General features: G+C 42.4%; 1 protein-coding gene across 9 annotated transcripts in view; it reads left to right on the top strand.

Moving 5' to 3' along the window:
* Positions 1 to 8,274, top strand: part of LIMS1 (LIM zinc finger domain containing 1) — a 367,628-nt gene extending 359,354 nt beyond the window's left edge. For 4 of the 9 annotated variants that reach the window (XM_078658137.1, XM_078658138.1, XM_078658134.1 and 1 more), the window contains exons 9-11: positions 2,614 to 2,689; positions 4,684 to 4,877; positions 7,344 to 8,274. In XM_078658137.1, coding sequence (XP_078514263.1) covers positions 2,614 to 2,689; positions 4,684 to 4,831 — 224 coding nt within the window. In that variant the 3' untranslated portion in view covers positions 4,832 to 4,877; positions 7,344 to 8,274. Of the gene's footprint in view, positions 1 to 2,613; positions 2,690 to 4,683; positions 4,879 to 7,343 lie in introns of those variants that run through there. The other 5 variants (XM_078658139.1, XM_078658135.1, XM_078658133.1 and 2 more) reach the window with 3 other exon arrangements.
* The last annotated feature ends 6,483 nt before the right edge of the window (positions 8,275 to 14,757 follow it).

The following is a 14,757-nucleotide window of genomic DNA, read 5'->3' as shown; positions in this document are numbered from 1 at the left end:
CACCAGTCATAACCGACAATTCCTCAGCAGCAGGCGAGCTCACCTCAGAAGTACAACAGTGGTATTTTTTGTGGCAGAACATGATCATGAGCCAGAGGCCCTCAGGGAAGACGGGCATGGGCAAACAATCAGTGACTCAGCACATGTTCTCTTTGATCACACAACACCTTTCAAGGAAGACTGATGTAAGTACATAAACAATGAACTCAGGTAATCGTTATAAAATAGGATGTAGTCAATACCCAGGAGGGGATCTACATGGAATTTCGCACAATCCCAACAAACCGTCCCCCATAGTGGTACAAAACAAAGGCCATCTACCACTGTTCTTAGAAGAAGCTACGCTCCCACCGAAAGGTATGATTGAAATAGCACCACCTGCAGAAAGGCAATAAGAAGGAAACTGTGTGCTTTCCTATTCATGCATTTTGGAACACTACAAACAATTGTAGATTTAAGACTTTTCACTTTCTATGAGTGTTTTGAGAGTGGGACTCTTTTTGAGAACTGCAGTTTGAAGAGCCTGGTGACGGTCTGTTTGGATGGAGAAAAGGTCCTGGGCATGGCTCTGGAGAGCATGCTCCTCTGCCTCAGTTTCAAAGATTTTTGGCCTCCGTCACAGCACATGTAGTCATCTTGTGAACACACCAACAATATGTGTGCACCAGAGACCTTTCCTGTGACCTAGATTGAAACCCAGAGCAGGCCTCCTTGGTCTGGAGAGGTACACCAGGTGTACCATCCTTGCTAAGTTTTACTTCTGTCAGATAGATCTCCACGCTGTAGAGGACTGACAGTGGTGGTAGCAATGGAATGATAGTGGTAAGCCATGCCTTTTTACCTGTCTTTGCAGGGAAATCACTTACTGACATTTCTCACAATTTTAAATTTGTCAGTACCCACAATCGGGTCTTTCACCCATCTGTCTATGTGGGACATGGATGTTGTGTTGTATGTGTATTTCTGATGTGTGTAGAGGATGTTGGAGGAGCGTATGTGCCACATGTACAGAGGGGACCTTGCCTGGCAATTCCAGCTGGACTTGTTCCCATTGGCGCAAGTTGAAGGCGGATTTGCATGTGGCTGGGTCCATACTGAGGTGGCATGGTGTGTAAAACAACGATGGGCCGGGATGTGGCCGAGTGATTACCAGTGGCTGAGATTCAAACATTCTATCCATCACTTTTTTGTATACTTTAGATAAACAGAAAGCACCTGTTTTGTTGGCCTCCCCAAAGATGCAGGGTGAACCAGAACCCACTGGGAACAACTGATGAAACTGTTTAAGATTTTTTTTGTAGTAAGGGTGCCATTTGAATTAGATGGTATTCCACAGTAGCAGCCTAGGCTACATCCCAAATGTTTGCCAAAAAATAGTGGACTTTCAAAATGGTGTCTACGTTAAAGTCGAGTCGAAACTTTCGGGGTGATAATATTGTGAGGTTCATTATTACATAAGAGTTTCAAAAATATTGAATTTAAAATGGTATGTTTTATCCCTTTTTGTTTGTGCTTTTTTCCCTGTTCTTCAGGGGAGCTCTTCAACCGCTTGTTTCCTGCAGCTCCCCTTTTAGTTGCATGCTTCCACTCTGACCCACATTTAATTTTCTTTCTTGGTTAGACAAGTACCCCAACTCAACCCTACCCCAGCTCCTTTAATGTAGAAGGTCACTCATCTTTCACGAGGGGAAACCCCGCCCCCTGCCCCGTGTCTTCACCTTCCCATCCTTCGCTACACCTACCATGGCATCCACCCATTTTCTCCTTTTGCAGGTGGACCTGCCCGCCATATCTGGCTGACATCCAAACCCACCTAGAACATCCCTTACATGTCTTTCACAGTCCCTGCTCATAAAACAATCACTATTAACTTGCGGGGGACACTCTAACCCCTTTCTTGTGCTAGTCGCTGAGCTTGTCTTCAGCACTGCTCTCGTGACACCCGCAAAACACCATGGCTGGAAGGCATGCAGCAAGCTGTTATCCCATCCTTCATGTATGTTGCTGCGGCCATCTTTACAATGTATTATTAGCATTGTAATGCATAATATTTTTCTATATTTCTGTACCCAGAATCTTTTACTTTTCATTTTAAGCGGACGGCTAATTGGTAGTAAACCCTGAGTATACGAACTCTTTTTTAAAGACTGAGCACTGGTTGGACGGAACTTCTATCGAATTATTACTTTAGTTCTGGATCTTTACTCTCTCACCACATTCTTGAGTAGCACATGGACTGCTCAACTTCAATACTCTGGGTGGGGGTCAGGTCCTAAGGAGGGATACTTTTTGCTCAGTTTTCAACTTAATGTTAAGCCTGAGGATATCAGTTGTAAAAGGCTCAGATTGTCACATTCTGATGCCAGTAACTATTGAGTGCATGGAGAGTCCTGCAAAAGATCCTACCCTGTCCAATTTGCTTCAGTAGCAAAAGAGTTGCTCTAAAAGCTGGTCCTGACAAACTGGAATGTAAACGTATCAGACGTCACATGCCTCTGTTTTTTCCTCTTCACGGGTACTTCTCCATGTGGGGCAAGCTTTAACATTTTATATTAATTATTTTGGCTGTACAAAATATTTGACTTCATGAAAGTTCTTTTTTTATCCTCTTAGTTGTGTCTGCATTGAACAAGGCTTGGTGTGTGAACTGTTTTGCCTGCTCCACTTGCAACACTAAGCTAACACTCAAGTAAGTATGCTCTTGTTCAACTGAGTTCTTTTTCAATACAACTGTTTTTTGCCCCCCTTACCTATCCTGCTTATGTGTACACTTAACCAGTGACTTCCCTTACAGTGATCGATCCCTTGAAAGTCAAAATCACAGCACTTAGGTACAACATATTGTTAAGGGTTAAACATTCTAAATTTGTTGGTTCATGGATGAAGGTTTTCAAGGAACCTTTCTTAAGAGCTGCTATTATCTTGTTTGTTTTGATGTTACTTTAAAATGCCAATGTCCACTGAAAGGCCACTTCACCATGTTTCAGTTGGTAGCATATGCACCAGTTACCACACTTTTCGTTGTACTCTTGTGACTAAATGAGACTTGATCAAGGAGCTGCCTTAAGAGGTTCAGATAAGGAAAAACATGTCAGCTGGTGTTTGTCGATGTTGTAGGTCAAACCTGACCGAATAGATGTTGCTGAAGAAAGCAGTGATCAGTGGTTTAGTGGAAGGATAATGTGCATTAAATAGTTTCCAGAATGGTAATCCAGATATGGAGATGCGTCTCTAAGTCAATGGGTTGGTGGGGTATGCTCACGTGCGAGACTCCCCTATGGCGGGGCACATGCCTCCGACCGGTCTCGGCTTTGTCCGGATTCTGTAGTTAGGATACTATAGGGATCTCTACGCTGGGTGATGTGATGCGCCGACCCACACTTCAATCCTTCCAAAGGCTGCAGGAGGAGTTTGACCTACACAAGTCCCAATTCCATAAATATCTTCAGCTCCGCACGCTCTGTCTCCACTGATTAAGAACCTTAAGACACTACCAGAATTTCACCCACTGGAGGGTAGACTACTGATGAGGGATCTGGGAGGACACAAAATCCGCCATCTTTACCAGATACTGAACACTCATTCCTAGACAAACTTGCACCGGACGAGGGCAGCGTGGGAGGCAGATATACCGACCCTCTCGAACGAAGACTGGACTGAGGCCCTCGCCAGCCCCAGGGGCTCAGCGGTGTCCTCTAGTTATAGATTGATCCAGTTCAAATATCTCCATCTTGTATACTATACCCGCTTCCGTCTCTGGAAGATGGGGGACATTTCATCCCCACCTGCCTCAGATGCAAGTCGGATCCTTTCTACACACGCTCTGGCGCTGTACTGCAATACAAGATTTTTGGTCGAGGGTACTGTCCTGTCTGGAGCGAGTGCTAGGCTGGGACCTCCCAGCAGATCCTCGATTAACCCTTCTCCACAGTACAGAAGATAATGGGGGGAACATATATAAAAGACATTTACTATTTCTAGGACTTACATTAGCCAAGCGAGACATAGCTCAGCAGTGGAAGTCCTCCTCCCCCCGGGGTGGCGGCATGGAAATCCGCATTAGATAATTGTATGTGAGCCGAAGTGGCGGTGTTTCAGGCTCGGGGTTGCCCGCAAAAGCATGGGAAGATCTGGACCAAGTGGGCCGAATATCGGGGCATTGACCTTTCCATCGTCAGTAAATCCAGACCCTATCGACCGACTCATCATTAATGACTCTCCAATCTAATTCGCGGATTGACCAGCATGGAGCTATGCCTGTACATTTATAAGCATACATAGTGTTTCATGTGGGAAGTGCGGTGCAAGGGAGGGGGAGGCGGGAGGGGGGAGGTTGTTGGCTCGAAAGTTGTACAGATCCTCAACTGCTACCCACACCAGCAGATTATGTACCTATTATCTATGAATTGTATGAATATTGCTTGTGGGGGGTTCACCCTGTTGGTTGCAAAATCTCAATAAAATTTGTTGTAAAAAAAAAAAAACGTTTCCAGGATCTTAGTCGATCATTGTAGGATCATAACTCTATAATGAGGGATTTCCATGTTTCACTAGAACATGATCATGAGTATTACTGTAGGTTACCATAACAAGGAAGTGTTTCTTCTCTGTCCATAACTGCTATTCCTGTGACTCTTTAACTCTTTGCTATTCTTTCCTCTGTCTCTCCTATCCTATCTAAAGGGATAAATTTGTTGAGATTGACCTAAAACCTGTCTGCAAACATTGTTATGAGAACATGCCTGAGGAGTTTAAGCGCCGGCTTGCCAAACGTGAGCGTGAAGCGAAGGATAAGGACAAGCAGAAAAAGAAAAAGCCACTCTGTTTGTAAACTTTTCTTCCTCTTTTGGTCACCATTTCTCACATCTTCACTTTTGGTTAGTTGTTTCAGGACCTGCATTTGGTTTTTTTGCATGTGTCATAACAGTCAGAGGTTGAAAAGTGCATCCGTTTTAAGTGTGCAGTATTTGCATTTTAAATTGGGAAGGAAACTTTTGCTAACACAAGTAAGTCATGCACATAAACTTTCAGAAGAAGTCATTTGTACAACTAGCAATGGCTACTAATTTTTTATAATAATGAATTTAGGATTTGTTTAAATTTTTAACCTACGGCTCAAACACCACATGCTATTGGCGTTTTGGAAATGTCAGTTTTGCAACATATATAAGTTGCCACATTTAGATGATTGTTTACTTAAGAATAGAGTTTTGTTTTTTAAAAACACCTACAAAATCACACATACCTTTGATGTGATACCTCCGTCCAACAAAAGGGATCTTAGTTTTGACTTTCAACCACTGATGACTTTTCATCGCCTGACACATTTTTTCTTTTCCATTAACATTTCTTACGTTGGTATTCTTGTTGATAATCATATCTTATACCTATTATAAAGGTGTTTGTAGTTAAGTAACCCCATCAAATACTTACACGTGTATGGTATTCTTCGAATGAAAGCAAAGTTTTGAAACTATGGAACGCTCAAATTCACATGGAACATATAAATGATTTCCATGTTTTAGTTTGTGGTTGCGTGCTATGGTTGGGTATACACTTCAGTTATCTTTTCTATACTGTAATTTTGAATACTCGGACTCGGCCCTAATAGCATTTCACTCTTTAAATAAACTGTTCAAACACCCCTTAGTGTATTCCATCCTGCCGATGGTTGGAGAGCTGCATGGTGGTTTATGGCAACAGTTTATAATCTACATAATCTTACTCCTGATTTTTCCTTTAGTGAAATAAAAAAGAAGTTTAACACAAGTTCTAATTTGCCAAGTTCTTCACATACTAGTATGTAGGAGTAACCCCATCAAAAGGTAGAATTAACTCTGATAGGCCGTGGAGGTATCGCTTGTGTTGCACTCTTCTCTACCAGTGCCAGCTACAATTTGACAGAGGTGCATTAAAAAGTATTTTAGATCATATTATATTTTTAGTTTTCACCATGGCTTTGTTTTTGACAGTCGAAAAGTCACACATAACTTACTCACGTTTTACTTGTATGGTACTGCTTCTACACTGCCAACAACCTTGTTTGGGTAAATTCTGGAGACAGCGTTGCTTTCCAGAAGATGTGATAGCAAAGACTCGCTACGTTTTTGTTGCCGAATGAATCAAAATTATGTTTATAACCATAGCTGGAAGGATGATCCTTCTCATCAAAGCATCAGGTGTTTCTTGCTGTTCTCCCAATTAGTTAGCACATAGATCTGGTGCCTAGAGGGCTGCACTCAATATGGCTGTGGTGGAAATAGCAAGCTGTTAAATTACTAATGTACATCAACGGATACATAGAAACTGTAGTAGAGTTCTCTAAAAGTTAAAACTAGGTCCTCTGCCAAATTGCATGTCATCAGATTAGCCGTAGTACCTCCTTGCTTTGTGTTTGTAAAGGGCCAGAATTCTTTGTAGTCTCCCACTATGATGTTCTGTTTACCGAGCACCTTTCAACAGACTGTTATTTTTACCACCTTGAATCAAATTAGTATTTCAATTTTACTCAACCTACTCGGTAGTTGAAGTCAGTTCTTCTTCAGCATGAAGAAAGCCTATGCTTGTCGCCCTATGTAATGTTGCCAAGATCGGCCCAAGCGCAATAGGTTATTAGAGTCTAGGCAACCACACCTTAGAATCAAATTAAAGTCTAAATGTGACTGCACGCATGAGCCAACACTTATTTAAAACAGCTTTCTGCAAATGAGACGACAAATTTGACACAATACTCCAGAACAGAGTTAAAACTGGGGAGCGCAGAGGATAAAACCATTCTGCAATTTCAGCATTGCACTTAGCTCTGGACAAATATTAGTAGAGCGTTATGGTGCTTTTTGGGACATGCCTTCCTGATGGCCCGCTGGTTTGTTTGATAATGAAGTGGATGCACATTGTAATCCATTTTTATGGTTCAGGCTAGATTGGCGACACCATGGGTCTCTCTTCACAATGTTGCATGTTTTTGATATTTTGCAGTTGCCAAAAACATGCCTCGGATCTACACAGATCTGCTCTTATGATAAGGCACCTGAGTGGTCACCTGTGCAGTTATTTATAATGTTGATATGGGCAGGCATGTTTCAAGGATGTCTCACTTAATTTAAGTGAGTGAGAGGCCATTTCTCTAAATAGACTGTGTCCGAGTTGCACCGGGTTTTCAACTGTTTGAGTCTTGATGGTAAACCCATTGCCTTGCCTGTAACTTCCCTCTGCATGCTCCCATTTCCTTGCCCATTTAAATGGCCTATATGAGGGTGCTACTTGGACCTGTTAATCGATGAACCTCAAAGCAAAACAATAAGCCATAAGAACATTTTCAAATAAATCTTTCTTGTATTTAGGAACAAATTTGTGGAGTTTGATATGAAGCCAGTGTGCAAGAAGTGTTATGAAAAGTTCCCGTTGGAGTTGAAGAAGCGACTCAAGAAGCTGTCCGACACATTGGGGAGGAAATAAATAGTGCTTCTGCTCTCGCCTCTATGCTGGAAGAGTGTTGTTTGATTGAAATGCGAACAACGCTACTGACCCTATTCAAAATGGTGCTCTATGTGGTGAAGCGGTGACCTCCACTTACGGTCCGAACAGAAAACTTATTTCTGTGACATTCTATCTTTGCAGCTTCAATTTGCGACACTTTGAAAACCTGTTTTCCTATCCTACTTCCCCAGAAACCTGTGCATTTATATTTTTACTTTGTCATCAATTATCCTATCAGCAGCAACATTTATATAACTGATTTAAGTAAACAGTATCTCACTTTGTCTTTTCAAATTATGCCTATAGTGCTTGGAAGTATAATACTTAATATGTAGGAAAAGGCGGCAAACATAGTAAAATTGAATTTCAAATTGTATTTAATTAACATGTTTGTCCTCGTCTAGTGGGAGAATTCTTATACCTTTGTACAAATTATGCAGATCCTTGTGCCTTGAAGTGTATCAAAAGGAAGAAAATGTGATGTAATAGCACATCAAACTTAATATTATAAAAAGGACAACATGCTTATACATATTACACCCTTACATAGCATTTGAGCGTTCAGTATTATGGTGGGTGTCAGTGAATCCTGGCTTCTTCATGCATATGCTTTTTTGCATTGTTTTCTCTTTTGTTTTGAATTTGTACTCTCATTTGTTTGGTTTATGTAGAATGTCACAGTGGCTGCATTATATTCCAGGTTATGTATGTACGTATTTTAACACATGTATCATAATTATCATTTCAAGTCCATGTTGTTTTGTATTAGATATATAAAAACCTGATTTTATGATATTCCCAAAGGAGATCTGTGAATGATTTACTGCTGTGTTAAAAAAATAAGTGTTTTGGACTACTTGCCTCTTGGTGAATAAGTTCATTCCATCTTGTCAGACAGTTCAGTGTCAGGGTGGTTCGGTGCCCTAGAAATAGTAACTCTTACCTGTAGCAACAATATTTGTTTCTGAACATCCTTTGTGCCAAGTGAATTTCATTTGACGGAAAAGGATGTCAGAAACAGTACGTGTTCCTGCTTCTTGTAGCATATTCAGTTTATCGTAACCCCAGTGGGGCTGGAGCCATTTTCATTGTGGAGTCATGATTTTGAACACAAAGTGTAATGCAGAGATTACAACAGTCTGTTATTGAGTGTATCAATGTAGAATTAAAAACAAAAAACCTTTTCTATCATTTTTTTAACCAGAAAATCATTTCACGTACCTCTTAGTCGTGGATTGAATTTTTTTTCTAAGACTCACACAGGTGTGTTCAAGCACTTAGATCATATCCATTCATCAGCACCACAGGCTTTGTCATTTTGTGAATTAAGGCAGTTTTGATATTGGCTGTAAGCATTGTATAAAAATAATGATTCCTTAGGTAATATGCTATTTCTGAGGGCACCTTTCGGGACAGACAATCATCTGTATTTAAACATCCTTAAATTACCAGTAACTTGGGTATTGGTATTCCAGGTGTGGCACTACCACATAAGTATTCCCACCACACTCTGAATGTCTCCTTTAATGGAAATATTACCTTTTACTCCCCACATGTCCGTGTTCTTAAATAGATCTGGAAACGTTGCTGAAAAAGATTTTATAATACCCGAGGCTGGTGGAATGCTGGATTTTAGAGACCAATGATTATATTGTAGAATTAGGTCCCATATATGTGCCTTTTATAAGAATTTCATTTAACAGATACCTTTATTGTGGCTTTTCGAGATGTCCTACCATATGTGCTCCAACTGGTACTCCTTATTTTAAACAACTGCAGTCTCTTTGTTGTACGCCGTAGCATATTGGGTAAAGGTGAAGTTACTCCTCTTCTAAATTAATGCTCCAATAATAGGCGAACGTAATAGTTCCTGAGAACTCTGGTTTTTTTGTTGTTTTTTTTATTGATTCAGTTCAAAGCCACATAAAACAAGCACATGTATATGACAATTACACAGTCATAATCAAATATATGTAACAAGCAGACCACAGGGTATTGTATAAAAAAAAAAAAAACAATCATTTTTATCATGGGTCCAAATGATCAATCATTGCCTGCCAAATTTTATACCCTTTTTGCATTTTGCTAACAGATCCAATCCGATAGAGATTGTGTTCTAAATAAAAAACATTATAAAACTTTGCGCGCCACATTTCGTATATAGGAGCTTCTGGCTTCAGCCACATTGATGATATACATAGGCGCGCAACCGCCATCGCCATAAATATCACATATCTATTATTTTGATATCCTAAAAATAAATTATTATCATTAGATAAACCAAAAATGATCATCTCTCTAGAAATGATGACATCACATTTGGTGATATAAGCTAGAAATTGTTCTATAGATATGAAAAAGGGTTTTAACACTAAACAATCTGAGAATAAATGTACAATATCTGCTTGATCTAATTGGCATCTATAACATTTCCCATTATTAGCACTACCCCATTTCATCATTTTGAATGGCGTATGATAAAGATTAAATAAAGTTTTATAATGTTGTGAATATAAATTGGCAGACAGAATAATTTTATGCGCTGTAGAAATGGATTCTAGAAAGGGTACAGCCCGTGTGCCCAATCTGTTACACCATTTAGATTCCTGCGAACCCAAATCATCCTGATATTGATTTACCAAATAATTATATATAATTCCAATATGAAAAGGTTTTTTAAGAATGTCAATGAAGTTGTGACAAAGCGGTAGCACATTTGGGTGTTTCAAAATAAAATCGCGTATTTGTAGATACTTAAAAAAAATCATGTTGAGAAAGATTATAGCTGTTTTTTAACTCCTGAAACGGAACAATTGTACCATCCTTGACCATATTGCCTAAAATTAAAATACCTTTTTGCCCCCATATACCCATAGTGTGATCCCAAAATATTGAAGGAAGCAGTTCTGTAGAATTACATGGGGTATAAAAATTAATAGGTCCAAATGAGGTAAGCTTCCGTATAAACCGCCATCCTTTATATGCAGCCATCACCAGTTTGAATCTAGTTCTTTTATAGTAACTGGGTTCTAGAAAACGTAGTAGCATTTGCTGAGACTGTGGGCCTACTAAAAGAGAAAAGATATCAGGGCACTCAAATATAGGTGGGGTTCCACCGATCGCAAACTGTTTAATATTCTGCATAAGACACGCTATATAATATAATGCGAAGTTTGGAACTCCCCAACCCCCACGTAGTAATGGTAGTGTCATAAATTTAGACGCCCTGCGTGCCGATTTCCAACCCCATAAAAATCTATCTGTTACAGATTGTAGTTTCTTCAATTGTATTATAGGTATCTCCAATGGCACGGATCGAAAATAGTATAAAACTTTAGGCAGAATGGTCATTTTTAAGACATTACGTCTCCCAACTAATGACAAATGTAAACACTCAATTTTCTCAAGTTGGTTTCTTGTAGATTGTAGAATATCTGACCAATTTGCCATGACTAGCTTTTAAAGCGATAATCTAATTTTGATACCAAGATATTTAGCCTCAGTAGTGACCCTATTATCGTTAAGACAGAGTCCTGGTGAACATATGACCTGGGTTTTTTTGAATATTAAGTTTATACCCCGATACTTTACCAAATTCACTGGTCAGATTTTCAATCTCTTGAAATGCACTTTCGGGATCAGACGTTATAATCGCTACATCATCAGCGTAAGCTAATACACGTATATTGCCCCCAGGTAAGGTCATAGATTGAATATGTGGAGAGATCAACAGCATTCTTAACAGTGGTTCTATATAAATAGCAAATAATAATGGTGAGCATGGACACCCCTGGCGTGTGCCCCGAGTAATATTAACTACTATTGATTCTTGACCTGACAAACATATCCTAGCCTTAGGGTGTCTATACATTACTTGTAAAGCAAATATAAATCGAGGTCCAGATCGCCCATAAAAATACCCACGCTACACGATCAAACGCTTTTTCAGCGTCTAAAAAGACCAAGCCAACATTTGCGTGTTTTACAGTGGCATAATCTAAAGTTGCAATGACACGGTGTATGTGATTAATCGTACCGCGCCCAGGAAGGAAGCCATGTTGTTGATTAGAAACCAGTGCAGGGACAACTTGTATCAACCTATTCGCAAGAATTTTAGAGTATAGTTTAGCATCTGTATTAATAAGAGAAATAGGTCGATATGACCCAGGAAGATGCTGCGGTTTGTCTTTCTTTTTAAATACAATTATGCTAGCGTTATCCCATGATGGAGGGGGATTTCCATTCTGAGCATCTAAAAACGTTGCCAGCATGTCGTCTTTAATAATAGGAAACAATATACGGTAGATCTCTAATGGAAGTTTGTCTGGACCAGAGGCCTTCCCTAGCGCGAGTTCATTAATAGCATTTTCAAGCTCTTGCATTGTAATTGGTAAGTCTAAATCCTCTTTATTCGCAGGATCTAATTGTGTTAGGTCACACCTATCAATGTATTGATCAATTGAATCATTAGAAGATTTATCTTGGGTATATAAATCTGTATAGTAATCATGAAATACCTGTAGGATGCCTTCTGGTGACTCTATTATATTACCGTGTCTATCTGCTAAGGAAGTTATCCGTTGGGCTGTCTGGCGCCCCCGCATTCTTTGGGCCAGACATCTTCCCACATTTTCACCATATTCATATCGCTCAGCACGATAACATTTTTTTTTTTTTTTTTGTAAAATTTTTATTTTGATTTGCAAAAAAAAGGATAAACAGACAAACATCGGGCTGCGGAGGAACCGCACATTACTCCAGATCAGGGCAAATCATTGTGCATGCATCAGCAGTGACCCAGACTATATTACAAGCATATCCAGGCCAGGAGCGAGACCACATAGTAATTAGGACCACAGTACCAGCGGCCTACAAGCCTATCAGTAGGCCAGGCCATCCAGGATAACCAGAGCTGCAATAAGCTGGGCCCCAAACCTCCAGGTACCATACAAGCGGTGCAAATAAGCAGCCCGCGGACCCTCCACAGCCCATAAACCATGACAACCAACTGCCCCATCCCACCCCCACCCTCCCCCCTGGTAGTGACGCCATTCACTCATCATTCATTCCACATCCATATTACACTTGAAAGAGGTGCATCGATCTCAATGAAGCCGGACATACCGCCGAGGGTAACCCCTTAGAGAGAAAGTCCACCAGGGGACCCCACTGATATCGGAAGTTCTTATACTGGCCAAGGAAGATGTCCGCCACTCTTTCCAAACTGAGCAACCTCCAAAGTCGTGCATGCCATAGTGACACTGCCGGGGCATCCTTCTTTTTCCAGGCCGCAGCCAGCGTGAGTTTCGCAGCACCTAGGCATAGCCACAAAATCTTCTTATCGGCCCTGGTCTGATAGACAAGGCCAGGGTCACGCAGCCCCAGCAGAACACAAGCCATAGACTCATCAATGGGATAAGTCAGCACTTCCTTTATATGTGAGAGGATTTCCTCCCAGTACGGACGGATCACCGGGCAGTCCCACCAGATGTGGCGGAAGTCCCCCAAAAGCCCGCAGCCCCTCCAGCACTTATCCGAGGTCGCCGGGAAAATGCGGTGAAGCCTAGTCGGGCACATATACCATTGCATGACCGTCTTGAGGTGGGCTTCCCTCAGGTGCAAGGAATGGTTAAAGGTCGTCAGGTCTCGCCAAAGCGCCGACCATTCCACATCCGAGATATCGCGCCCCAGCATTTCTTCCCATTGCCCCATATAACGAGGTCGAGGAGCTACCGTCGATTTGAGCAACAACCGGTATATGAAGGAAACGGCCCCCTTCATGGCGGATGTGCGTAATATAAAGGTTTCAAAAGGAGTCGGCGGTCTCGTAGCCGCCTCCATCACCCCAGGTGACGTGGCCCAGTGAAGCAGCTGAACATGCCGGAATTGTTCAGTCTGGGGGACCCCATAATCTCTCACACAGTTAGCGAAAGTTAGGGTGTCCAGGCCGTGGAACAAATGGGTCAACGCCCGACACCCCCCCTCCCTCCACACCGCAAACGGCCCTTCATGAAGCGCCGGAGGGAAGGCCGGGTTGTAATGCAAGGGCGTAAAGGGCGAAGGGAACGTGGTCCAACGGTCGTCCGCCGCTAGCGAGTCCCACACCTTCAACACTGTGCTCGTAGGAGTGCTTATATATGCGTTGAGAGGTCGGTCCTTCTTCGGTTTCCAGGCTAAGTCCCAGATCGACCTGCCGGCAACGCATCGGTCCATATGGAGCCAATGTTTCTCGGAGGTCTGTTGCGACCACTCCACCAACACTCGCAGTTGCGCCGCTTTGTAATATAACTGCAGGTCAGGGAGCCCGACTCCACCCTCAGGTCTCGGCCGACGGAGAACCGCATAGGAGACCCGTGCTTGACCCCCTTGCCAAATGAAGCGCAATACTTGGGTCTTGAGCCGTCGAAAGAAATCGCTGTCTATGGGGATAGGCAATGCCTGGAACAAATATAAGAATTTAGGGAGGAGAACCATTTTCACGGCATGAATTCTGCCCAGCCATGACAGAAATTTCGGTTTCCACCTGTCCAATTCCGTCCGGGTCTTCGCCAACAAAGATGGGAAATTGGCCTGGAACAGCCCGCCCACTGTCGGAGTCAGATGGACCCCTAGGTAGACGATCGAACCAGTGGCCCAGGCCAGCGGAGTCAGCGGCCGTACCCGGTCCTTCTCGGCCTCCGAAAGGTTAAGATTCAGGATGTAGGACTTGCTATAATTGACCTTAAAACCGGCCACGGCCTCAAACTCCAGTAAGACCTCCCTGATGAACTGCAGCGAGGTTTCCGGATCAGTAATAGAGAACAAGATGTCGTCTGCAAAGAGCGAAATCTTGTGCTGTTCCCCCGCGAACGGCAGACCTCTGATCCCGACGTGCTCCCGCACCGCTACCGCCAGCGGCTCGATGCTCAGCGCGAACAGCAGGGGGGACAGCGGACAACCCTGTCTAGTACCCCGAGCGTGAGTAAAGAACGCTGACGTATGACCATTCACCGCCACCCGGGACCGGGGGCAGCAGAAATTAGCCTTCACCATAGTGATGAAAGCCTCCGAGAAACCAAAGGCAGTCATGGTATTAAACAGAAACCCCCAGTCCACCCTATCGAAGGCCTTCTCGGCATCCAGGCCCACTAGGACCGCCGGAATACGAAATCTTTCTGCCTTTTCTATTAGATGCACCACCCGACGAGTGTTATCATGCGTCTGGCGCCCCTTGATGAAGCCAGACTGGTCTGGATGGATTAGCGCCGGCATAAGGTCTTGTAGCCTACGCGCCAGGAT

Source organism: Lissotriton helveticus, chromosome 8, assembly GCF_964261635.1.
Source record: "Lissotriton helveticus chromosome 8, aLisHel1.1, whole genome shotgun sequence".
NCBI lineage: Eukaryota > Metazoa > Chordata > Amphibia > Caudata > Salamandridae > Lissotriton > Lissotriton helveticus.
The sequence above is the reverse complement of the archived record's forward strand: the minus strand, read 5'-3'. Positions and strand labels throughout refer to the sequence as shown.